The sequence below is a fragment of the Rhinolophus sinicus genome, linkage group LG04 (assembly GCF_036562045.2).
Source record: "Rhinolophus sinicus isolate RSC01 linkage group LG04, ASM3656204v1, whole genome shotgun sequence".
Lineage (NCBI taxonomy): Eukaryota > Metazoa > Chordata > Mammalia > Chiroptera > Rhinolophidae > Rhinolophus > Rhinolophus sinicus.
Genome location: NC_133754.1, coordinates 136,797,015 through 136,823,573, shown reverse-complemented (window position 1 = coordinate 136,823,573; position 26,559 = coordinate 136,797,015). Strand labels below are relative to the sequence as shown.

General features: G+C 37.8%; 1 protein-coding gene across 6 annotated transcripts in view; it reads left to right on the top strand.

The window, feature by feature from the left end:
• Positions 1-26,559, top strand: part of RIC1 (RIC1 homolog, RAB6A GEF complex partner 1) — a 96,931-nt gene that overhangs the window by 64,043 nt on the left and 6,329 nt on the right. For all 6 annotated transcript variants that reach the window (XM_074330459.1, XM_019727157.2, XM_019727156.2 and 3 more), the window contains 14 exons: positions 804-948; positions 1,840-1,888; positions 3,163-3,315; positions 5,002-5,205; positions 13,559-13,597; positions 13,932-14,042; positions 14,728-14,817; positions 15,442-15,602; positions 16,579-16,717; positions 21,025-21,141; positions 21,585-22,316; positions 23,852-24,010; positions 24,098-24,234; positions 25,790-26,076. In XM_074330459.1, the coding sequence (XP_074186560.1) occupies positions 804-948; positions 1,840-1,888; positions 3,163-3,315; positions 5,002-5,205; positions 13,559-13,597; positions 13,932-14,042; positions 14,728-14,817; positions 15,442-15,602; positions 16,579-16,717; positions 21,025-21,141; positions 21,585-22,316; positions 23,852-24,010; positions 24,098-24,234; positions 25,790-26,076 (2,523 nt within the window). The remainder of the gene's footprint in view (positions 1-803; positions 949-1,839; positions 1,889-3,162; positions 3,316-5,001; positions 5,206-13,558; positions 13,598-13,931; positions 14,043-14,727; positions 14,818-15,441; positions 15,603-16,578; positions 16,718-21,024; positions 21,142-21,584; positions 22,317-23,851; positions 24,011-24,097; positions 24,235-25,789; positions 26,077-26,559) is intronic.

Here is a 26,559-nt window from a genome sequence, read left to right as displayed (position 1 = left end):
AGGCAGAGGAGAAAAGTTCTTACCCTGTTAATCAAGCCTATCTTCTGTAGGCTAAAATCTGTATACCTCCTCTTTGTTGCAAAATGTACTTACAGCAAAAATTTAATATTACGCCTGGAAAGAATTTTAAAGAAAGTGATACTATAGATCTTTTTTTAATTGCTGATGGAAAAGCTGGCATGTTTCGTTTAACTCTATAGTAAAGAAACTTGGATTTTACTACACAATGAAATTTTCTCCTTTAGTAATTAGTATATGTGGGGTTGAAAGAATAATTATTAGAAGACGATACGAGCACCTGGAGTACTCAATCTGGAGTTTGCTCACTTAATCGTAATATAAGATTAAACTTCAGTTTATTTTAACTTAAATCCCTCTGGTATTGCCAGTAAAGCATGAAGATAGTGGTAAAATATCATTTTACATTTTTAAAAACTTCATACTTTGTAAAGGACTTTAACATTCAATATTGAATCACTCGAGTGAGGTGTTATCCCCCATTTTACATAAACTGATTTGCCCAAAGCTAAAAACTTTTAAGACTACACAGTTGTAGTTATTCAAGCTGGCCAAAAACAGCTTTCACTTCTTATAAATCACTTGGCCACTGAGTTTGTTTTGCTTAGATCAGGTCATGGCTAATGTCCTTACTGTTTTTAAATAACCCCAACTGAGTAGGATTTCTCTCATTATTTAAAGTAGATGTGCCTTTCTGCTTATTTCAACTTGAAAATATACACTGTGAAAAAAAGTATTTCTGAAGCAATCGTTTATTTTTAACTCTTCTCACAATTTCTTAACAGACATTTGGAACAAAACAGGAGCTGTTAAATTGGTCAGATGGTCTCCTGACAATAGTGTTGTAATAGTGACCTGGGAATATGGAGGTCTTTCTTTATGGAGTGTATTTGGAGCCCAGCTGATTTGTACACTTGGAGGAGATTTTGCGTGAGTCAATAAAGACAAATTTTAGATAAAATAACTCCATTATCTCTCAGACAATATACATACACGCAAACTTTGTGTCATATACCATGTTTCCCCGAAAATAAGACCTAACCAGGCAATCATCTCTAATGCATCTTTTGGAGCAAAAATTAATATAAGGACCCGGTCTTTTTTATTATAATATAAGACCGGGTCTTATATAGTGTAATATAAGACCCGTTCTTATATTAATTTTTGCTCCAAAAGACACATTAGAGCTGATTGTCCAGCTAGGTCTTATTTTGGGGGAAACGCAGTAGCTACCCTTTGCCTTATTTGACTCTTATCCCAAAGCAATTTGTGAGGTTCAGAATTAATTTGTTCAGGATGTATTGATTCTCCCAGCATCCATCCTCTTAAAAACTTACTATTCATTTAATAAAAATGCGTTTATTTATTGAATCCCTGTTGTATATATGATAGCATGTTAGATTCAAGGCTAAATAAGATATGGTTCTATCTTCAAATAGCTTATTATCTAATAAGAGTGGTAAACCATGTATATGAGTAACTAGTAGGAAATGAAAAATTACATTATCTTGTTGGGTTAACGTAGGTTAACCTACTGGGTTGGTAGGAATGGGTCTATATTCTGCCCACCTCATATACTACTCTGAACCTCAGTCCTGACAAAATGAACACATGTTCCCAAACCGCATGACCCTTTCACAGTTGCTTAGGACCTGGAAGACTATGTCTCAGTGATACACTTAGGCATATTAACCAGCAGTCTTATTTTTCATGCATTATGTATTTCTGTTTTGAAGGAACAAAATCAATTTGATGTTTAAAAAATTAAAGCTAAATATTATTTGTAATTAGAAGACTCCTTAAGTTTCTATTCTGTTTTAGTTACAGGTCAGATGGTACCAAAAAAGATCCCCTTAAGATCAACTCTATGGTAAGTACTTTCTATAAAATATTGTTATAGTGTGGAAAACTTGGAATTTTTTTCTTTGTTTTCCTCACGTTGGTCTGACAAAATTGCAAAACTATTTTAGTCTCAGCAGAATCTTCTTATACAGTTCTTGTTTTAAGAGTTTTTTTAAAAACCAGGAGGCTGTTAATTTTTCATTATTTGATTTTGGTTTTGCAAGCCCCTGTCCAGCAAGCCCCTGTCATCTTTGTGAACATAGTGCCATGGTAAAGCATACCTCCATTTCTTGTGTGACTCACCAGCACCCACTTCTTTTGACGTCCTTTCTTTTCACATAAAGTGAAATAAATGCTCATTGGCTTTTTCCTGGAGGGCATGCACTTGTGCATTGCTCGAGCATATTTTTAAAACTTTCCATTAAAAAAAAAAAAAAAAAAAAAAAAAAAAAAAAAAAACTTTCCATAGATGTGTATCAAGAGAATTATAGTCAATGTCATAACAGTATTTTTATTACCTATTTTCATGAGTTTCTGTAGGAAACAGGTGTAACCCCTGTCTTTACATAAAAACATTTTCTTACTATACCCTCTATGTACCTTCTTTGTGAAATTAATGATTATGAATGTTCTGCAGAGGAGTGAATTTTCTGATCTCCAGTCTTGAAGAATTAAAACCACCGTGGTTACCTTGAATAGTGGTTCCCAGCCTTCTACCACCAGTGACCCTATTTATTGTCTCTCCCACCTCCATATTTTAAAATAAGTTTCAAACAAATACCATTTCTGTAACTGCTGATCAGGGCTTCTGAATGGCATGCAACAACCAGTGTTACCAGCCTCACCAAGTTGATGTTTCAGTCACAGACTAAAAATCGAAGCAGTCAGTCACAAACCAAAACTCCATCTGTTTTGATTGCTTCTTTGTCAAGCTGCAGCTTGACATAGGTCTTCCTCTGTAAGGAATTTCTTTGTATTTGAGAGTCAGTTAAATTAATGGAGAAGTTCCAAAGAGCAGTAAGCATGTCTTAGGATTTGAAGTTAAGATTGATATATAGTGTTTTCATGTTCTAGGTAGACAGCCAGTGATGGTGTTTTCCACTGGAGATAGCAAAGATGTCATAGGTGTAGGTGTGATTTTTGTCTGCATTTTCAGTTTCTCTAACCTTCAGAAGTTATTAATGAGTGCTGTTGATGGTTATTTCAGAATTTGAATATTTGAAGCTAGGAAAGGATAATAAACTTTTTATTGCTTTCATTTCCTTCCCCCTTCTTCTCTTTCCCCCTCCTTCTCTCTCCAAGAGCTGGGGTGCAGAAGGCTATCACCTATGGGTAATCAGCGGATTTGGTTCTCAAAATGCTGAAATTGAGTCTGACCCCACGAGTATAGTTAAACAGCCTGGCATTCTGCTATTTCAGTTTATCAAGAGTGTACTCACCGTAAACCCTTGTATGGTAAGTTTATTTAATTAAAATGGTTTGGGGTTTTGTTTAGTGGCCTTCTTATTAGAGTATCAGACTCTTCCTTATGACACAGATGTGTTGAGTATATTCCTAAAATTGGCATATTTTCTTCTTTTTTACATTTTCTGTGATTCTTGTGTTTCTTTTTAATTTCTGTTAAATTTACACCAAAATTTTATTTCTGAGCAGGTTTTGGTGTTTTGTTTTGTTTTTAATAGGATCACAAGCAACTTGAGGGAAAGCAGTGTTTACAGATTTACTTGAATAATTTGAATACAATTTAGTCTTTATCTGAGTAGCATTTCCCAAAGTGTGTTCCACCAAACACTACTTATGAGAAATGTCAATAACAGTTGCCCAGGATAAGAAAAAGTTCTCTTGTCATGTAAGTATGACATAGAGGAGTTAAACAAAGCTGTAGAGATTTCTTTATCATAGGACTCCAGGGTCTTTAATATGTGCATTATGAAAATCCAGGAGTTGTGGTATAAAAAGCAGTGTATCTCAAGCTTCTTTAATAATGAATGTTTAAGGAACACCTTGAAGATCGTCTGTCTAGAAACCTGCTTTGGAAAACACTGCCCCACATTATAATGTAAATTCCTCATGTTTTATCAATCTGAAATAACATATTAATATTATATATTGTTAATATATAATAATAGTATATGTCACATGTTAAGGATGCATGTCTTAAAATCTGCCACCAATGGGTTTTTAAATATTTGGTACAATTAAAATTTATAGTACATTGAGAAAGAATGTGGAAATAGCCTAGATCTCTGGTCTCATTACTGTAGCTGAAGAATAAGGATCCCCAGAAAAACAAGAATAGAGTGTTTCTTCCTTCCCTCCCCCATTCCAAATAATTTAAAAGCACCCCTGTGTTTTATGTCAAGACAACATTTGTACTACAATGGAAAGGTGAGAGCCTGGGGTGCTGAGCTGTCTGATTTGAGCAGTCAGTGAAGAATCTGCCCAGGTTTGAGAACACTTGGCCTTCTAGTTGAAAACCAGCATAATCACTAAGAGTAATAACTGTCGTATTTGTCCAAATATCCTCAGAACCTGGCACAGTCCTGGGCCCTAACCACGCATTACCAAGTGATGATTGAATTGTTCTGAACCAGACAATTGTCCCTGTAGTTTAAAAGATCCTCCAGCATCTAGTTATCTTCATCCTAATTCACCCCCTTGTTCTTGCCATGTGGGTACATGAGTGAGCATACATCCCAAACTGTTTGACAAGACATGTTTTCTTGCCGCCACTCATGAGGTATTTTATGTGAAACTAATTTGTAAACTATAGATAGCGAGTAGTTAGGTTCAGTTTTCAGATGGAAAATCTCTCACAGCTTGGCGATTTTGGAGTAGTGATAAAAGATACTGCTGTAGCAGTTATAAAGCTGGGCATGTTGTGGAATCTATATGATAAAGTGATTTAAAGATTTTATTTACACTGTGAAGTAATCATTAAAATATTGCCCATTCCCTCTATAACAATGCATGAGATCATTTTGTAGTCTTGTCCTCTGTGAGGAAAATTAGCCTTGAGATATATGGTACATTTCCTATAATAAAACTAAATTGATCTGTTACTTACCGTCCTCCCTAATATTGAGTTGTTCTTATTTGTTCTCCTTCTTTGCCCCTCTGCTTCCTTTTGCCCTCATCTAGAGTAACCAAGAACAAGTGTTGCTTCAGGGGGAGGATCGGTTGTACCTGAACTGTGGAGAGGCCTCACAGACTCAGAATCCCAGGAGTTCGTTAGCTCACGCTAAGCACAAGCCCCGTCGGGAAAAGAGCTCGTTCGCAGACGGCGGTTTAGAGTCTCAGGGTTTAAGCACTTTACTTGGACATCGGCACTGGCACGTGGTACAAGTAAGTCTTCAGTAACTATTGACTACTGAGTAAGTCCTTGGTAAGATAGCACCTGGAGCAGATTTTTAAATATTTCCTGTTGTTTAGAAAACTGAGAAGCTTCTTAACCTTTTTGACTGTCACGTGTCCTGCCTTTCTGTGTTCTTGTCGTCTTGCCGTCTCCTTCCTCTCTTTCCATTTGACGTAGAGTGTATCCTTACCTGCTTTAGTCCCTTACTAGTGAAGTTTCAAAAGCTGGAAGTTTATGTTTTGCTCTTTTATTGAGCACAACTGCTTATTTTACTGCCAGCTTTCTTTTGGTATAAATTTAGCTCTGTGGATTTGCATAGGCAAAAATGTAGTGATTGCATGGAGAGTAATATTGAGTAGGACCCTGTGCAGCAGCTGACCTTATCATCCTAATGGGAACATATTGAGGTTAGTTGCCTGGATTTAAACCTAAATTGCAGACTTGTAATCTGTCTAGAATCTTATTGTTAATTTTATTGCTTAATCTTGTTCCAAATTACTTACTCATTCTGATATAACTTTAAATTAGCAGTTTCTTTTAGTAATTCTGACAAATTGGCATTTAGCTTCAAAATTAATTCTGAATTTTGATACCAAATAAAATTAATTTAGGTAAATCAATAAATTGAAGTTTCTTGAAAGAAACTTTCACACACAGTTTCAAAGTCCTGAGTGTTTTCTTTCCCCTTTTGATACCAAAGTGTCTTAGGTGCATCCGTTTGTTTTAGTCAGTTTCTGTTTCCACTCTTCCTTGCCTTACTTCTACATCCTGTACTTTCACCTTACTAGCGTACTTCAGCTCCCGTGTTACTTTCAGTTGACTCTGAGTGGAGGTAATAAGAGACAGAAGAATAATCATGTGAAAAATTGAAGGAGGAATATCTCCTACATTGACATGTGGTATACACTAAAATAAAATGTATTTAACTTACATTAATAAATTCAGAAAATCAAACAATGTGCATACCATTTTATAATTAGTAACAATTTTTAAATAAAACTGCATCAGCTACTTCCTTGACTAAAATTTTCCACTGCTCCCTTCTCTCCTATAGCCATTTCTCTGCTATTTTCATTTCCCCATACTTTGAACTATTCATTCTACACTGACCTAGCATCAATGCCAGTTCTGCCTAGCCAGGTCTGTGTTGCCAGAGAGCCAAGTAGAGCAGAGGATCAAAGAAGGTAGGTCTGGAACTCAAAAATCCATCAGGCAATAACAAAAATTGAATTTCCTTCCAGCTCAAAAATTCAGTGATTCTGTGATCCTCAGCCATCTATGAAGTATCCCATATTAGAAGCCTTATAACACTGATTTTAAAACTTTAGACAAAATAGGTATAGCAAGATTCCTCTGTCATTCTGTTCTTCAGATATCTAAAATATTCATAAAGATCAATGTATTTAACTCTAGTTTTACCTCATTTTTTTGTGTCCTGAAAACTAATAAAATTAATGCCAGAGTTGTACTCTCAAAACAATTAAGTTATAATAGACTCACAGAATTTGTAGAGCTGGAAGGACCTTAGAGATCATGTAGTCCAAATGGATTTTAAACATGAGAAAACTGAGGCTCAGGGAAATTAAGCAACTTGCCCAAGGTCACACAGCAGAGTAGTGGCAGACTCATCCTTACCATAATAGAAATTAAAGTAACAGTAACAATCTAACCTATTTTAAAACCTAGGTACTAAATGTTGAATCATATAATATGCTGCTGACCTTGAGCTAAAACCTAGACTGTGCCTATTTGGAACTGTTTTTACTTGGATTTGCCCTATACTTTGTTTGCTGGCATTCCAGCCATATGAGTCAATGCAGTGTTATAGTGGTGTTTTGGTAGGGTGGTTTACAGTGTCCATATGCTAATGTTTTACCTTTCAGGCTTTTTAGCCATTAGTAATGATTCACTGAAGAAGCAATGGACCTGTTTAATTCCCCCTTCAACATATGCTCTTGTTGAGGATTAGTGCCCACATACTCCATCAAAGTGGCTTTGTTTGCGTGATTCATACTTTGTATGCTTTTTGTACAACTTAAGAGTTCATCATGTGAACTCCAACTAATTCTTCTGCTCTGTCTTTTCCTCATCTGGATTGCTGAATTTTTTGTTTGTTTGTTTAAGCCTTCTACCTTACATTCATTAGTTACCTGATCAGAAGATTCTATGTTAATTATGTTTTTTCCTTTAACTAAAACAACATAAGTGCATACTTGTCACAAACAGGCTTAGTAGCTTCTGGTAGAAATGGTGATTTTGTTGTTGTTGTTGTTTTAATTTAGTTTTCCTAACTACAGATTTTTAAAATTTTGAAACTAGTTTGTTGACAGAGCACAACTAATAGAAATTTTTTAAAAGACAACATCCTTATGGTTTTAGAATATGTTCCTTCTTTGATTGCCATTTATTTTAATACTCAATAGTTGTATAATATGCACATTTATTTCTGAAAGCTGTGTGAATCATCATCATCCAGTGTTCTGAAATGCTGGTTTTATAGTTAACCTGGCCAACTATTTGGAAAGAATAGTCTTCACAAAATGTGGGAGATAAACACCTACAAAATGCATCAGGTACTACATTAGGGAAGTTAACAGAGAGAATTTAAAAGGCTATTTGATTTATAAACGATTTGCTCTCATTCCTGCAATGTGTAGCAAATGTAACAGGTATGGTATTTGACATAGGTCAAATCTGCTAGGAAGAGGACTCTCTTAGTCTCACCAGTTACAGACAAAAGTAGTCTAGGCAGGAGACAGGGTTTTAGCAGAATGACTTTAAGGGGAAAGATTAGGTTCTCTGAGAGACTGAAGAATTCTGAGATGTTGCGAGTACAGATTGTGTTCCTTAGCGCTCAGTGTCTCCGTGCTGTGGTATGACTGGTGCCCTGAGGAATGCAGTCCTGACCTGAGTGTTTTCATTATTCGTTAGCTGCCTCGTTCCTTACTTCTGCCATTTCTGGTTCTTGGTATTAGGGGGAGAGCGCAAAGTTTAGGTGACACCGATCAGTAAAGGTGACTTCATAAGAAAATAAAAGATTTTATTCTCATTTTACCGCATCTTCAGAGACCAAACTACCTGAGAAATAAAGTATTTTAAACTTACACTTGGAGTTTTGAAAATAAACCATTTGCCATTTGTGGCACCTCATACACTTTTGGAGAATGAAAGAATAAATTGTTTTTTCCTGTGGCTATTCATCAGAGTATGACCATAAGATAAGATTTAACCTAGGTTCCCATGATTAGAAACGCTTTATGTTGGAATCCACTTTGGCAGTGAGATCCCACCTCACACTTTACCCACCCACATGTTTCATAAATACTTACGACACACTGTAAGAACCAAGATGGGGCAGTAGGTGAATGCTGCATTTACCTTCTCTCGCAACCACATCAAAATTATAACTAATCTACAAAACCACCATTATTGAGAATCGTCTAAGATCAAGCTGAACTGGAGCCACTTCTTCTACAAGTCCTATAACTAAGGACTTGTAGAAGAAGCCACTTCCAGACTGGTAGGCAGGTCAGAGACACGGAATGGGCTGGTCCCACACCCACCTGTGACCATTAAAGATCAGGAGGGCTATTTTGGCTGTGGGTGTCCCTCACCATCCCCTAGAAGGGTAAGAGATCCCAGCCCCACTCTAGCCCAGGGTTCCAGTGCCAGGAGAGAAGTCCCCATAATTTCTGTCTGTGAAAACCAGTGGAGATTGTGACTGAGTGAAACGGAGGGCAGCTGCATGCACAGGCGCTCCTCTTAAAGGAACTGTGCAGACTTACCCACCAATGGAGTCACTTGCTCTGAGCTTCAGTGCTGGGGCAGCAGCTGGAAAGGTAGCAGGAACAAATGGTGGGGAACTGAGTTGTCTGGCTTGGGACAGGGGCTGGAGAGGTGGTTTTCTCCTGGACAGGAGCTGGTGGAGGCCATTGTTTCTTTGTTGAGCCCTCCCCCTTCCCGGCATGGGAACACAAGTGGCTGCCATTTTTGAGTCTCCGCAGTTCATTCGCCCTGTCCTGGCGATTCGAGACCCCCACCCGTCCAACTTTCAGGCATACGAAGGCTGTTTCCAGTGGCTTTTTCATGCAGACCGCCTGCCTTTGCTCAAGCTGCAGACTTTCCTAGACTCTCAAAGGTTCGCGGAACCCAGACAAGCTGCATCTGGCTTGAGAGTGTTCTGTTCCTCTGGCTGAGCAACCCTAAACTGGCAGTAGCAGCAGCCAGCCTTGGTTCGTGGCTTGGATTCTCAAGGCGCTTCCAAGCACAGCACAGGTGGCAGCCATCTGCGGATTTCTTTCTGTCTCCCGCTGGGTGGCCCCAGGTGGGGCATGGGTTGTGGCTGAGGTAGACCTACAGTGGATTCTCTCCAAGGTGGTCTGGGGCTGGCACACCTAGTGGACAGCTTCAAAACGAGCTGGAGCTGTAAGGTCAGTCCCTGCACAACTCTTCCACTGTAGTCAAGGCCAGTCCTCAAAACCAATGAGCCCAAGGGTCAGTCCCTCACATTGATGTGCAATAATTAACCAAGGCTCAACTACAAGAGGAGGGTACACACAACCCACACAAGGGACACACCCTGAGCACGTGGCTCAGGTGACCAGAAAGACTACTCCACAAAACCCTACTGCATAAGACCATTCTACTAAGACCAGAAGACATAGCAACTCTACTTAATACATAGAAACAAACACAGGGAGGCAGCCAAAATGTGGAGACAAAGAAACATGTCCCAACTAAAAGAACAGAACAAAGCTCCAGAAAAAGAACTAAGTGAAATGGAGATAAGCAATCTATCAGACACAGAGTTCCAAACACTGGTTATAAGAATGCTCAGTGATCTCAGGGAGAACTTTAACAGAGAGATAAGAAGCATAAAAATGGAGATGAAAACCATAAAAAAGAATGAGTCAGAAATAAAGGATACAGTAATGGAAATGAAGAACATATTACAGGGAATCAGCAGATCAGATGAAGCAGAGGATCCAACCAGCGATGTAGAAGATAAGGTAGTAGAAAACACCCAACCAGGGCCTGGCCCGGTGGCTCAGGTGGTTAGAGCTCCATGCTCCTAACTCCGAAGGCTGCCAGTTCGATTCCCACATGGGCCAGTGGGCTCTCAACCACAAGGTTGTCAGTTCAATTCCTTGAGTCCCGCAAGGGATGGTGGGTTCTGCCCCCTGCAACTAAGATTGAACACGGCACCTTGAGCTGAGCTGCCGCTAAGCTCCCAGATGGCTCGGTTGGAGCGCATCCTCTCAACCACAAGGTTGCCAGTTCGATTCCTCGACTCCCACAAGGGATGGTGGGCAGTGCCCCCTGCAACTAACATTGAACACGGCACCTTGAGCTGAGCTGCCGCTGAGCTCCCAGATGACTCAGTGGGTTGGAATGCATCCTCTCAACCACAAGGTTGTGGGTTCGACTCCCGCAAGGGATGGTGGGCTGTGCCCCCTGCAACTAGAAAACGGCAACTGGACCTGGAGCTGAGCTGCGCCCTCCACAACTAAGATTGAAAGGACAACAACTTGACTTGGAGAAAGGTCCTGGAAGTGCACACTGTTCCCCAATAAAGTCCTGTTCCCCTTCCCCAATAAAATCTTAAAAAAAGGGAAAAAAAAGAAAAAACACCCAACCAGAACAGCAGAAAGAAAAAATCCAAAAACTTGAGAATTTAAGGGGATTCTGGGACAATACCAAGATTACCAACATTCACATTATAGGAGTACCAGAAGGAGGAGAGAAAGAGTAAAGAATTGAAAATCTATTTAAAGAAATAATGACAGAAAACTTCCCTAGCTTTGTGAAGGAAGTAAACATTCAAGCCCAGGAAGCACAGTGAGTCCCAAACAAGATGAACCCAAAGAAGCCAACATCGAGACACATCATAATTAAAATGCCAACAGTCAAATACAAAAAAATCTTAAAAGCAGCAAGAGAAAGGCAGTTAGTTACCTGCAAGGGAGCCCCCATACGACTGTCAGCTGATTTCTCAACAAACTGCAAGCAAGAAGGAAGTGCCAGGAAATATTCCAAGTGATGAAAAGCAACGACATACAACCAAGATTGCTCTACCCAGCAAGGCTGTCATTTAGAATTGAAGGACAGATAGAGTTTCCCAGACAAGAAAAAGTTGAAGCAGTTCATCACCACCAAACCAGTATTACAAGGCATCTTAGAGGGACTTCTTTAAGAAGTTAAGGTGTTAAGGATGGGTGAAAGGGGAAGGGATTAAGAAGTACAAATTGGGTGTTATATAGTAGTCATGGGGATGTAGTCTATAGCATAAGGAATATAGTCAATAATATTGTAGTAACCAGGTATGGTGCCAGATGGGTACTAGATCTATCAGGGTGATAGATGGGAATGGGGTTCGGGACAGGGTGAAAAAGGTGAAGGCATTAAGAAATACAAATTGGTAGTTAGTATGGGGAATACAATCAACAATGTTGGGAAGATCATGTAAGGTCCAGATGGACACTGGACTTATTGGGGGGATCACATCATAGATTGTGTATATGCCTGACCACTGCACTATACACCTGAAGCTGAAGTAGAATAATACTGAATGCCAATTATAACTAAATATATAGTTATATATAGTCACAGGATGTGGAGTACAACATAGGGAATATAGTCAATGGTACTGTAACAGCTATATAAGATGTCAGATGGGTAGCAGCTTGGAGGGTGGGTTAGCACTTTATAAGGGTTTAAATGTCTATTACATTGCTTTGTACACCTGAAACTAATTTTAAAAATGGAAAATACTTATGACACACCAAGATTTGGTGAAAGAGGCAGGTTTTTTTAGTGTCATGAGTGACTGGCTCACTTGTACTCCAGGTACATCCTTCTCCAAGTGACTATTTTCTTCATCCAAAAAAAGACTTTCGCTTACAGCCTCCTACAAAACTACTTTCAACTTTTGTTTCGCCACCTGATCATTACTTCAGATTGCCATTAGTGTGAACTAATTTCACCTGTCATAATGAATTTTATTAATTGGACTGAATGGTACAGCATATCTGTTAAGATACAGGTTAAACATTCTTCAGGCATATATTGTGACACTATTATCTTTAATTCTGTTAGGGTAACCTTCCACAAACCAACACTGGAGTTAAGAATTTCCTAACGTACTAAAAGCTATTAATTTACTTAGAATTTAGGTTGGCTTACTAGATAATTGAAGTGTAACAAATAGTTGTATAAATTTATCAAGATAAATGTACATGTTTTCAGCATATTATTTTTCTTGGTATTTGTTTTATCTTCACATTACACAAAGAATCTTACTAGATTTGACTGCATTTACTTGGCTTTTTAATTTGGCTTTTAAAAAAATATGTAATACTTTTTGTTAGAGTAAAATGAAAATAAATTTGAATAAATTGAAGGTTCTCTTATTCAAGGAACAGAAGATTTTTCCTTTGTTCTGTTGTTCTGTTAATTTTCACCCCACATTCACCATGCCTTCATGAAAACTACTTAATGAGCTAGTAGAGAGTCTCAGTAAAGCTGGAATTTATTTAATCTACATTGATAGCTTTTAGAGGATTCTTTAAGTTCAAAATTGTTAGAGTGATATAAGGACCCGGTGTACAAAGATGTAAGACAGCATGAGAAGGTATTTTTACTACTTACATTGCAGATAAAGAGTTAATATCTGTAATATATAAAATTTTTCTAGATGAATAAGTTGAACACCCCAATAAAAAGTAGTAGCTCATACACAATCTTACATATATATGGATGTTTAGAGATAAAATCTTACCTGTGGTAATAATCCCTGAGCAGTGATGTAACAGGAGAATTTCATTTTGTACTCTTTGTACATTTTTACATTGTTTAAATTTTATAAGAATGAATTCCTTTTTTAATCAGAAAAAAATGTAAAACTAAAAATATTTCCAATAAAAAGCAAAAACAGAACTCTTGCGAGGCTCTAATTTTATTACATAAGATTGTCTTGGGATGGTTCAGATCAGCAAACCCAAACTATTTATCTCCACAATTCTTGGTTGCCCTTACGGCTGCTTCTCTAAAAATCTTTTGTCAGTCTAAATTTATTCAGTGTTCAGTATTTAAAACAAACAAAAACAGTGTACAGGAAAAAAAACCTGATGTCTAGAAACTTATAGTGAAATGATTAAGACAGGAGATGTGAAATACTGGCCAGTATACAAATGGTAAATTCCAAGTATTATCTGCTAGTAATACCCATTATTTGGAAACACTTCAACCGTTGTTTAGGAAAATGAATCTCATATTGTGATGTTAATGCTTTAAGTTTAAATACATTTCAGAATTCTTACGAAACTGATGTGGTATTTTCTATAGATTTCCAGCACCTATCTAGAGAGCAATTGGCCTATACGGGTGAGTTATTTGTTATTTTGTTGGTGTTACCTTTCGTTGGCTAGCATTTGCTGCAAGAGGCATTCTGGGAATTGAGCCTTTCAGTGGGTGCATTGATAAAAGTAAAATTGTAATACTTGATCCTTTGTAAACTATTAGTGTATAACATCTATAATGTAGTCAAATGTAACTTGTGTGTAAATATTCAGATTTTTTAAATTTAGTGTTTTGCATTTAATTCAATTAGCAAACATTTATTAATAGTCTATTTGCCTGATGCAATACTAAGCTCTTTATACCTAATAAAGTGTATACGTTTGCAAAGAAGAGTTCTTAATTGTTTTTTTTAAATCAGTTTTCAGCTATTGATAAGCTTGGACAGAATATTGCTGTGGTTGGCAAGTTTGGTTTTGCACATTACTCTTTACTCACCAAAAAATGGAAGCTTTTTGGAAACATTACCCAGGTTAGTCTTTTTTAAATTAAAAATTGATTTCTCAAAGTATAGGAGAGCTACAATATAAAATAACTATAAGCCACTGTTTACTTATTAAAAATAAAGAAAATATTTAAAATGATGTTAGATTATGTCTAAGTCAATTCTGATAAAGTACTTGATGCTTGATGATGGGTTTTGTACAAAATTTGAGATTATTTCCCTGCTTGTCTGTTTGTGATACAAATATTTGGGTAGCAGCTAAACATATACAGTTGGATTTTGCATGAATCAAATAGGAAAAGAGAAGGAAATTAATATTTAATGGGTGGTTGCTCTGAACCAGGCATGTTAAGGTGCTTTCATGTGTTACTGTACTGATTTTCATAATAACCTAGGATTCAGAGTCAAGCAGCTGATAAATGATAAAGCCAGAATTTAAACCAAGGTCTTTTGAATATGGGAATAATGATTCTACATGGTACCCAATTTTTTTGAATGATGTATTTCCTGTCTTACAGAAATGTTTATTTTTTTTCAAAATAGGACATGAATCATTAATAAAGGCCCAAGAGAAATGCTTAATTGGGGGGATAGAGAATAGAGCAGAAATAATTTGAGCTTTCATTGTCTGCTTAGAAATACTTTATAAGTTTATTACTTACTGTAATTTCTAGCAGCATAAAGGTAAATTTTTTAATAATTTTCTCTTAAGGAGCAAAATATGATTGTGACAGGTGGCTTAGCCTGGTGGAATGATTTTATTGTCCTCGCATGTTATAACATAAGTGACCATCAAGAAGAGGTAAGTTTTTCTCTCAAAAATAACAGATTATTATATTTTAAAGATATTAAACACTATTTGGTTTTATGTAAGAATAAGTTATTGTAAAATAAACAAAACTTTATTTTTTAATCAAGAATTTGTCATTTTTAGTTAGTGGTTAACTATTTTAAAAAATTTTAAAGGGATATTCAGGACTTCTAGATAACTTTTTCTAATGATATTTAGCTGTTAGACATTCTCTATAAAGTTTGTTAAATAGTGGGGGGAAAAATAGAAGCATAAAAGTTAATATTAATAAAGGTGGCTGTCCTTAGAGATTTATTAATTTATTGATTTGTATGTTTATTTTTTGAGAAACTGCTCGTCTCCTTAAATCAGGTCTAAATATTCAGGTCTGAAAGGAGTATCTCATAATAGTACGTTTCACAGTTTTGATCACTTCATCTTTTATTTGTAGAACGAGCCTTCCCTATCAAAATATAAACATTATTTATTATTAATGCTCAGATTAGTCCTTCAACTCCCCTTACTTGAAAAAGAAGTCAGTAGATAAGGAAAAAACAGTATGTCTGAACACATGGATTTAGTCACCTATGGTATGCATCTTGTTTTTATAATTTTCTTTATTTTTGTTTTCTTCAGCTCAGAGTTTACTTGCGAACATCTAATCTGGACAATGCCTTTGCTCACGTCACCAAAGCACAAGCAGAAACATTACTGCTTAGTGTGTTCCGGGACATGGTAATAGTATTTAGAGCAGACTGTTCAATATGCCTTTACAGTATTGAAAGAAAATCTGATGGGTAAGTGTGTAGCGTATGACAAATCACTTTTTGCTCCTATGTATCGTGTTTCCTCTGTAGTTTTTATTTTCTCAAAACAGTTACTCTAATTTTATATTTAGTTTTCTTTGTTTTAAGAGTTAAAAAAGGAATTAATTGTAATTAGTGATATTCTTATAGTAGTTATTTTTTAGCTACTTAACTTTTTAAGTAAATAAGTAAGTAAATAAACCTGCACTAATTTCTTCAGCTAATCTTACTGGATTCATTAAAAAAAAAAATCTAACTTGAAATGGGGTAAACCATTAGATACTAATTTTTTCACAACCTTGAAAACAAGTGGCTAGTAACTACCCCAGTGTTCCGGACACTTGGGTCATTTTAAAGGAGCTCCACAGCTTTAAGGCCTTAGGAAGCATTGTCCTCAGCAGACTCACATTTTCCAGTGAGCTAGGGTGGCTGTAGTATGGGGCAGGAGAAACCAGTAGTCCTGTTGCTATGTGTCACCTCTATTCTTCTTGGCATCTGGTTGGCTTACAACATTTAGACCATGCTTCTGGTGTTGTATTTTGCTCTCACATGTTTTTTGTTTGTTTCTTTTTTTTTAAACAGGCATGACGTATATATTTGTTGAAGTAGTTTAGTGACTGAACAGTAAAGATAAAAATTAAGAAGTCTTACTAGCCTCAGACAGAACCCATGTCCTTTTTCAACTAACCAAGCTATTTCGATAGCTTCTACTTAGTTTTTCCTTCACTTCTATATCTTATTCCCTTTCTTTCTCCCTCATCTCCACACATGTTCTTTGGATGCCTCAACCTTGTTAGTCTGTGCTTGAAGAATACTTGGGGAGGAGGGAACAATAGGTAGAAGGCATTTGGGTCCTCTATAAGCATGAAATCTAATAGTATTAGTAGCAGAAAAGGAGAAAAGAAGAAAAACCTCATTAGCGTTGTTGTTGAGATGTGTGGCTTTTCTTTTCTTCTTTTTTTTCCAGTCCAAATATTACTGCTGGTATTCAAGTTCTTCAAGAAGTCTCAATGTCACGCTACATTCCTCACCCTTTCCTGGTAGTATCTGTCACTCTGACATCAGTGAGTACAGAGAATGGAATCACCTTGAAAATGCCACAGCAGGTACTATTCTGTTATCAGAGCTCTTTGGAGCTCATCTCAGTTTTTAATGTTTTTAGTTGGTATCAGGAACTATTTATTCAGTAAATAAATACTAAATGTCTAGAATGCGCCTTGTATGTAAATGCTGGGTTACAGTGACAAATGAAACAACCATGGTTTCTGTTCAACAATAAAGAAATAATTACATACGTAATTATTTGCGATACGTGTACCAAAAAGTAATACAGGTTTAAGAGTATATAACAAAAACCTGGAGTAGTCTAAACGATCAGAAATTTTCTGTACCATTTAAATTGAAACCTGAAGAACGACTGGTGATTATCTAAGTGAAGTTGGGAAGTTTCAGGCAGAAGGAACAGTAGTGCAAAGGTCCACAGATAAAGAGAACATGACACGTACAGAGAATTGGAAGAATTTCAGAGTGGCTGGAACATAGACTAGAACGTCAGCGAGGATCTGAGTCCTATTGATAATTCGGACTTTAGACTTGACCTTAAGTCTAAAGGGTTTTAAGCTTGGTATTACTAGTTTTAAACTTTGTAACATTTACTCTAACTGTAACAAGGAAAATGAACCAGAATGGGAACAAAACTGGACGTAGGGAGAATAGCTGGGAGGCCATTGTAATGATTTAGGTGAATTGTGTTAGTGGCCCAAACTTGAACAGTGACAAAGAAGATGGAAAGAAGTGGAGTAAATATGACGTATAGAAGACTCCATGAATAGTTAATCATGAGGGAAGAGAAAGGATAATGCCATAGTTCCTGGTTAACATAACAGAGTGTAATGGTACCACCAGGACCTAAGCTGCATAACTTCTATTCCAAGGCTCCTTCCATTGTACCAATGGTTTCCAAACTTCATGTCAATGTGGAAACCATTTTCAAATGAATATTCTATGTAGATTTGTCATCCCTATCTGCTCAGTCTGTCTTTTACTTCCTATTAAGGCACTGCCATTAAACTCCTTTAAGATATAGGCCCCATTTCCTCTAAATCTATATTTCATGATAACCAGATAGTCCTAGTTGATACAAGAAAGCTCTATTTTCCAGAAGAATTCTAGGTATAAACGATGTGGAAGGAATGTAAGCATTCATCACCTGAGGAAGTAACTGACTCAGGCAATGATTATTAGCTGAAACCATCAGATGAAAGGTTGGTGGGAAACTTGACCGTGAAGGGACCAAATGGTCATACCCAAGCCTTATTAATAAATCTTAACATCACTAAAAATGAGAGAACCAGATGGCATGTGCTTCCTGGAGTGATGCAACATGAAGTTCACATGAAGAATTACTACCAAAAACATTGAGCCTGAATTGAATCAAGCTTCTATTCACAGGAAACACAGTGATAGAGATTTAGTTTAACACCACAAGGAGGCAGACTGTAGAACATTATATAGGACAGCTATATGTCAGTAACAGGATGGGGGGACGAAGAGGAGACTCTTCTAAATAACATGTTAGAGACATAACAACCAAATGCAATGCATAAGTTGATTTGTGTCCGGATTCTAACTGGCTATAAAAAGACACTAAGCAATTCGAGATACTTAAATATAGACTGAGAGATAACACTAAGGAATAATTGTGAAATGTATTAGTTGTGATACTAGCATTGTGATTATATAAACAAATATTCATATATTTTGGAGATGCAGATTAAGTTTATAGGGATAAAATGGCATGCTATCTTTTAAAATACTTTGGCAAATGAAAAAAGGATAAATGGAGCAAATGTGGCAAAATCTTGCTAATTGTGAACCTGGATGATGGGAACATGGGGAGGGTTCATTGTACTATTCTCCATACTTTTAATCATGTTTGAAGTTTTCATACAAGAAAAAAAGGGACTCCTTGTATTGCAGATACAATAGGCAGTCAGTGTCATCAGTAGTACTGGGTGCCGCTTTTTAAGAGGAGACATCTAACTTGGTAAAGAGCAAATTAAGAAGTTGAAATATGATAGGAAATAGATGGATTATATCTTGTACAGAGGAAAGACCAAGATTGCTACAGCAAAGCAAGTCTTAATATTAAAGATTAAAAAAATAAAACTAAGGACGAGAACTGTCCAACAGTAAGATGGTCTCCCTCATGAGAGTGAGCGCCATGTCTCTGAAACTCCCCATGAGAATCATCTGCCAAGGACTTCTTAGGATAAGAGATGGTGTGTTGGGTTCCTTCAAATTTAGCATTTTGAGGATACAAGTAGTCCCTGCATTTATGTTATAGTAAGTTTCTGAAAAGTTCATTCAAGTTGCCTGAGAACGCTGTTGTGGTCAGCTATTCTTACATATTATGATATTGGTAGAAAATGTTGAATGCATAGATACAGCTAAAGAAAAAAAAGAATTTTTGGTTTTGAATAAGGTAGAGTGAAATGTGGCGGTGAAATTTACCATTTTACAACTTAAAAGTGGTCAGTCTGAACATTAGTCATATTGTAGTGAATTGCAGTAAATGCTCGTTAGGTCTCTTGAAGTGTTTGAGGAGTTTGTCCCTATGTCAGTCCCCGTACTGTTTTGATTCTTGTGTTTGCATATTTGTTTTTCTTTTGCCTCTCGCATCTAGCTCTGACAGTTCCACACACTTCTTAAATTTCATTTTTCCTTCTTCTACCTCCAAATTATTTGTTACTTCTCATGTGTTATGGAAGATAATCAAATTTTTAGTTTTCATGTCATTATGTGCTAAATGGGGAACTAAAGACTTCTTTCCAAGGGAAGTTCTTGGGCTTTGTGACAGTTGCTTGGAGATTTTATGGTTTGTGTTTTTTTAATTTCTACTTCTTTGTAAACTAACAGCACTTCACATGACACTTACTACCTACCTAGATGTGGTCTAAAGCAAAAATTAATGGCAGAGTCCATGAATCCTCTGGACCCTTTGCCATTTCTTTGTATACAATCTAAAAGCAGTACAAAAGAATGTTTCATGTAACTGAGTAGAGTACATACGGTGGCTGCTGTTTTCCTGACTGAACCCTAAGTGACACTGGCAGCTTAAATTCATCCAGGTAGCAAGTGTCGAAGCTGGAACACAATCCCACATCTTCTGAATAATCATCCTTTCCTTCCTAAAATTCTTCCCTTCTTTGGTTTATGACATTGTGCTCTGCTCCTACTCTTCTTGCCTTTAAAAGCTTAGATGATGGCCCTGTGTTGTTTCACCCCTGTATGCTTTGTCTTAGAAAACTCACCTGTTTCTTCAATTTACCAACCTCATCTTTATGGTTATGATTCTGTCTTATTCATCTCTGATTCAGCCATCTCAACAATATTTTTACTTGAAAGTCTTAAGATTCTTTCAAATTTAATGGGCAACAAAATGAAACTCTTTAGTTTTCCCTTCCCTAATTTCTCCTCCTACGTTCTATCAGTGATAACCTCAATTTCTCTAGCACCTCACCTAGACTTGATACCCTGAAATCATCTTTGATTCGGTTCTCTTTTTCTACCCTTTGTCTAAGATATCAATAAGCTTTTTTCTTTTTTAATCAAAATGCTCTTCTTCTTTACAAGTGAAAATGACTTGATATCTGAGATTGGCTTTAAAACAGTGCTTTCTCAAACTTTAAGCTGGGTAATAGGGTTCAGTGGTTTGATTGAGATTTTCCATAATAAAAAGGCAGACGATATCCTTCATTCTTGAAGTCAATATCCGTGTCTGCCTCTTCCCAGTAGCCTGTCCTGGATAATGCAGAATTTTTAATAACTCCCTTACTCAAGAACCCTAAGTAGTGGCTTATTTCCTGCCTGGCCTAATTTCCAACCTTGCTTTCCAAGCTTTTCTTGAAGGTCTGTTACTATCCAGTATTTTTCTCATAATATCCCTAATCTAGACCGAGTGTTCTCACTTTCTCACAATTTTTCTGTCCTGTCTTCATGTTGTTTACATTGCTTTCTTCAAGTAGAGTATGAGCCCTTTTCCTTCTACTCATGTATGTCTTTCTCATCCTTAAAGCCTTTCATCCTTTAAGCCTTCACTAACTTTACCATCTACATCACTGAACTCTCGTTTTTATGGACTTCTAAAGTTCTCTTAGTTTTTCCAGGATAATTCAGCTCAGCCCTCATTTTATATTCATTTCTGTTGTTCATTAATTGTATTGTGTTAAGGTTTTCCTACCCTCACCAGAAAGCTGCTTGTACTCCCACAGAGCCTAACAGAAGAGCTGTGCATAGTACACACTCAATAAATATTGTTGGTCGTTTAACCTGTAGACTTTAGGGATTGGAGAGGGGGAGAATGCTGAAAACATACCTATAAATTAGTATTTATTGTTCATTTGTCTTTCAGGCTCGCGATGCAGAGAGCATTATGCTAAATCTTGCAGGACAGCTTATTATGATGCAGAGGGACAGGTCAGGCCCTCAGATCCGGGAGAAGGACAGTAGCCCGAACCAAAGGAAACTCGTGAGTGAAGTACAGTCGTTTAAAGCATTAAGAACCTATGGGATTAGGGTAAAGGGATAAAAGAATTTAAGAGGAGAGTATTGTCTTGTGATTTGGAAACTGAGAAAGTATGTAAAATTAGTCTTAAGTCTCTGGGTATAAGATTGTTTGTGAGGGATAAGCTCCTGAAGTGATAATAAAATGTTCCGTGCTCCATATGCTATTGCTTAGGCATTATTAATTGCAAATTCTAATGGAAAAATAAGATAAACTGGTGAAGTTCTTAGGGTTTTGTTTTGTTTTTAGATTTAAATGTACATACTCTGAAACACCAGGGTACTACTACTAATTATAAATAGATTACCCTAATTTTTCGAAAAAGTCTTTAAAAACACTAGGACCTAGGAACTTAAGAACCTACAAATTTAATAGGAAAAAACTGGTTCTTATCTCTCCTTTTCCAGCTGCCGTTCTGTCCTCCTGTGGTACTAGCCCAGTCTGTTGAAAATGTCTGGACTACGTGTCGAGCAAATAAACAAAAGCGTCACCTTCTGGAGGCCCTCTGGCTGAGCTGTGGAGGTGCAGGGATGAAAGTTTGGCTTCCTCTCTTCCCTAGGGATCATCACCGCAAGCCCCATTCCTTCTTGTCCCAACGGATCATGCTGCCTTTCCACATCAACATTTACCCCCTGGCTGTTCTGTTTGAAGACGCGTTAGTCCTGGGTGCTGTCAATGACACTGTGCTCTACGATTCTTTGTATACTCGGAACAGTGCTAGGGAACAGCTGGGGGTGCTCTTCCCTTTCTGTGTCGTGGAGAGAACCTCTCAGATCTACCTCCACCACATCCTCCGCCAGCTGCTGCTCAGGAACCTTGGGGAGCAAGCCCTGCTTTTAGCCCAGTCCTGTTCCACGTTACCTTACTTCCCTCACGTGCTGGAGCTCATGCTCCATGAAGTGCTGGAAGAAGAAGCTACCTCACGGGAGCCCATTCCCGATCCTCTGCTTCCCACTGTGGCGAAATTTATCACCGAGTTCCCCCTCTTCCTGCAGACAGTTGTGCATTGTGCCAGGAAGACTGAATATGCCCTGTGGAATTACCTTTTTGCAGCTGTTGGAAACCCCAAGGACTTGTTTGAGGAATGTTTGATGGCTCAGGATTTGGACACAGCTGCCTCTTACCTTATTATCTTGCAGGTAACAGCTGTCTTCTTATAAAGGTACAAGAATTAATGGGCTTAAACTTCGGCCAGGGGGGAGGGGAGGAAAGAAATGTCCTGTGATTGTGTGTAAGGAATTAATATAATTCTAGTTTCTGTTCAGTTTATCTTTCCTTTTGAAGAATTCAGTATTATCAAATGATGGCAGAAAATTTCTTTGAATATCGTAGAGTCACATAGCAGGGATTTTTAAAATTTTATCCTGCTTGTCCATAGAAAGTCCTGAAACAGATTAATGAGTTTACAGTATTTTGAATTATACTGAAGAAAATGTATTATAACATCACATTTACATAAAATTATTGAAATATTACATAAGAAACATAATTATTTTGAATATTACTAGGTTTGTCTGAGCCCCCCACAGTAGCAGATTTGTTTCCTCATAGTGTGGAATTGGTGAGGGGACTCTGATTACAACAGGGGTCATAACAGAGCATCTTATGTTAGGTTCCCCGAGGTGAGGAAGACGACTCAGGCCTGCCACAGTAGTTACCTCACAGCAGTTTTTCTCAAAATAATGGGTTGAGACTTATGAAAATTTGCTTCATTATGTATTTGATAAATTGTTCCTATCTGTCTGATACGGATTTGATAGTTACACTTAAAGGTTCTTTCAAATTACTGCAAAGTTATTTTCATTGATGTAAGAAGCTAGCCGAAAACCTGGATTGAAACTCTGCTGAAAGCCCATTTCCTACCCGCTTATTGGCTTCATGACAACTGACTGAAACCAGAGGAGAGGCTCCAGCAGAGGGTGGGTGGCCGTGAAATTCTGTGGTTCCTTGGTTAGTCTTACAAAGCCATAGAATCACAAAAATAGAAACAAATTAATGCAGCTGATTTTGGTTTAGGTCATTCCTTACTTAGACTTTGTGATCTATCAAGCAGTGGAATGAGAAACTTTTTCTCTATCAGAATTCCTAAGTTGCTATGGATCGTCAGATAATAATTACAGTTAAACTTGTCTATTTGGCGCCTTCCATGAAGGTCGAGGCAGGCAGTGAGGTTATATTTGTGAAATAATTATTTAGGATGTGATTGTGTAGTACTACTCTTGCCCAAAGCAAAGATTTTTTTAATCACATCCTCAGAGAACTCTGTCACAGAAGATAGACCCAAGCTTTCTTGGAGTCAGGCCAACTTAGATTTATGTTTGTGCTTTTCTGCTGATCGTGAGCAAGTTACTTCGGTTTCCTCATCTGTTAAAAGGAATCATACACCTATTTTGCAGAGTCACTAGAAGAAATGAAGAATGTATGTAAAGTCCACATAAGGTATCCGGTATGTAGTGGGAGTTCAATAAATCATAATTTACATTACCCCAGCAGAGTATTTGCCTTACTTTTTCATGTATGGTACCTTTTAATGTTCCTTTAACTGTCCCCTATAGTGTTGCAGCTGCATTTCTTCCCTGGGTTTAGGGAACTTTGGAGATAAAGGATTACTCTTACCTTCTCAAATCATTCGCTGTATGAAGGGAACGCTTGTCTTCCTTGGTTGTTTTTGTAGAATATGGAAGTCCCGGCAGTAAGTAGGCAACATGCCACCCTTCTGTTCAACACAGCCCTGGAGCAAGGCAAGTGGGACTTGTGTCGACACATGATTCGATTTCTTAAAGCCATTGGCTCTGGAGAATCGGAGACACCCCCGCCCACACCTACAGCTCAGGTTAGTTGCAAAATCGCACAGCTTCTCTGGGCCATACACCTATGTGGCAACTTTCTCTAACTGCCTGCCCGTTGTGTGTCATCGTAGGAACCCAGTTCAAGTGGGGGATTTGAGTTCTTCAGGAATCGAAGCATCAGTTTATCCCAGTCAGCTGAAAATGTTCCTGCTAGTAAATTCAGCTTACAGAAAACACTAAGTATGCCATCTGGTCCTTCTGGAAAAAGGTAAAAATAAAAAGCTGTTACTGCTTTTAGGGCATTCGCCGACACATTGCATTTCAGGGCGTTTGTAAAACCAGGTCTTAGGAAAACAACTACTTGATCCATTTCTCTTCCCTTTTCAGTCCCCATAAGCTTAGAGAACACACAAAAGGGTTCCTTTTTTTCTTCTTCCAAAGTTCACTTCTTCACTCTGTCCAGTTTCTGCTCCTTGTACTAGAGTAGGTCTTGATGCACCTGTTCTGGATGCAGTTAACTTTAAATCACTTTCGATAATAGAATAAAAAGGAAGATAAATAAAGCCCCAGCTAATCCAAAAGCCTTCTTACTACAGTCAACAGTTTTATCCTTCTCTCCTACTATACCTCTTGACAAAAAATACAAACTTAGTCCTCATGTACTTCACTCTCCTGTGACTCTTGATTGGAGAAGTCATTAAACAGTGGGACAGCAAAGAGGAAGGCAGAAACCTGCGTCACCCATAGATGCGGGATTGTCTTCTAACTGCAAACTCATACTGCACATTTGTGAGGTCCTTGCATTCCTTCCTGTGTTGCATGTTCTTGGCTCTTGTTTTTTCTCTTCTCTAATCCTTTTATATTCGGTCTGTATTGTTTCTACAGTGCCTGGCACATAGAGCTACTGAACATTTTTTATTGTGATGTTTGACTACTTTTTCTTATCCTGTCCTCCTCACCCACTAACGTCACGCTCACTCACAACATACACACATCACGGGCTACAGACAAGTAAAATGCAACCATGGAGGACTACAAACAACTGCCAAGCAAACAGTGGCTTCTCAGCCATACCCTGAATTTAATACAGACTTGCGTGGTCACTGTGCGCTGGTACGGTGCTAAACGTTTACATGTGTGGGTCCTTAACCCCTACAACTCTAAGGGTAGGTACTGTTGTTGGCCACACTGGACAGGAGAAGAAACAGGCCCAGAAAATAAACTAATGAAAAGTGACAGAGCCAGGATCTGAATCCAGGCATCCCTGCTCAGCAGTGCCTCTCACTGAAAGTCCCACATTACCCAGTTACCAAGCCAGTTATACCACATCGGCTCCTCCGAGTAAGGGATCATAGACTAGTCATTAATTTTTTTAAAAAATCAGTTTAATTTTTATGTGCCTACGTAGCTCACATCAAGTGACTTCATTTTATTTTTCTTCTGTCTCCTTAGTTTCTTTGATCTGATCTGCTTCCCTCTTTTCTTTGGCCTTTTCAAATATTGCATTTATTGGCTCTCTTTCTTTCCTTCAAGCCATTACCACCCTCTTCCTGGTTTGGCTTTGTTTGTCTCGTTTATCCCTATTCCACTTGTTGAGTCTACAAATATGTTTTAAGAGCCTATTGTGTTCCAGGTAGTGTTCAGATGGGCATTATATCATGTGGAGGAGGAGACCAGATACTTTATCTTCCTCTTCAGTCAGGTTTAGATCTTGGGTCTTTTAAGCCCTTGTCAGCATTAGCAGTGCTACTGCACAAAAAGTATGTGAAGTCTGCCGGTGAAGATGTTTCCGTAGCTTTCCTGTGTCCCCCCTTGTATAACAGATGGAGTAAAGACAGCGACAGTGCAGAGAACATGTATATCGACATGATGCTCTGGAGACATGCTCGGCGGCTCTTAGAAGAAGTTCGGCTAAAGGACCTCGGCTGCTTTGCAGCCCAGCTGGGCTTTGAACTAATCAGTTGGCTCTGCAAGGAACGTACCCGAGCTGCCCGGGTGGACAACTTCGTGATAGCCCTGAAGAGACTCCACAAAGATTTCCTGTGGCCATTTCCCATCATCCCAGCCTCTTCCATCAGTTCTCCTTTCAAGAATGGAAAATTCCGAACAGGTAATGCAGACTTTGTGTCACTTGTACAAGGAGGAAATTATATTTTACTCCAAGTATTTAGACATTTTGCTATCAGTTGATATTTAAAGAAGTTTTTGTACATCAGTTGGATCATCCACCATTTGACCAACAGTGTAAATAAAGTAGAACCTATGTCTTGAAGACTTATGACCTTGAAGTCTAATGAATAAATCTAACCATTTGTTGTCTTAGATTAGCAGCAATTTGAGAATTGGCTGGATATAGAAGCTACCACACTTATCTTATTGTGGGTAGGAGTTTGGGAATTGGTTAGTCATAGACCTCAAAATAAGCTAACTTGTGACTTACCTGACAGGATTCATTTCAGAGAAATGCATTTTTGAGAGCCCATCTAAACTAGGGGAGGACAAAGTGAAACTGAATTTGATGAAAGAAAAATCAAAAGATAAAATTTTTCAGTTCAGGTCTTTTAAAGAAGATTGTTCTAATTATTATTACTTA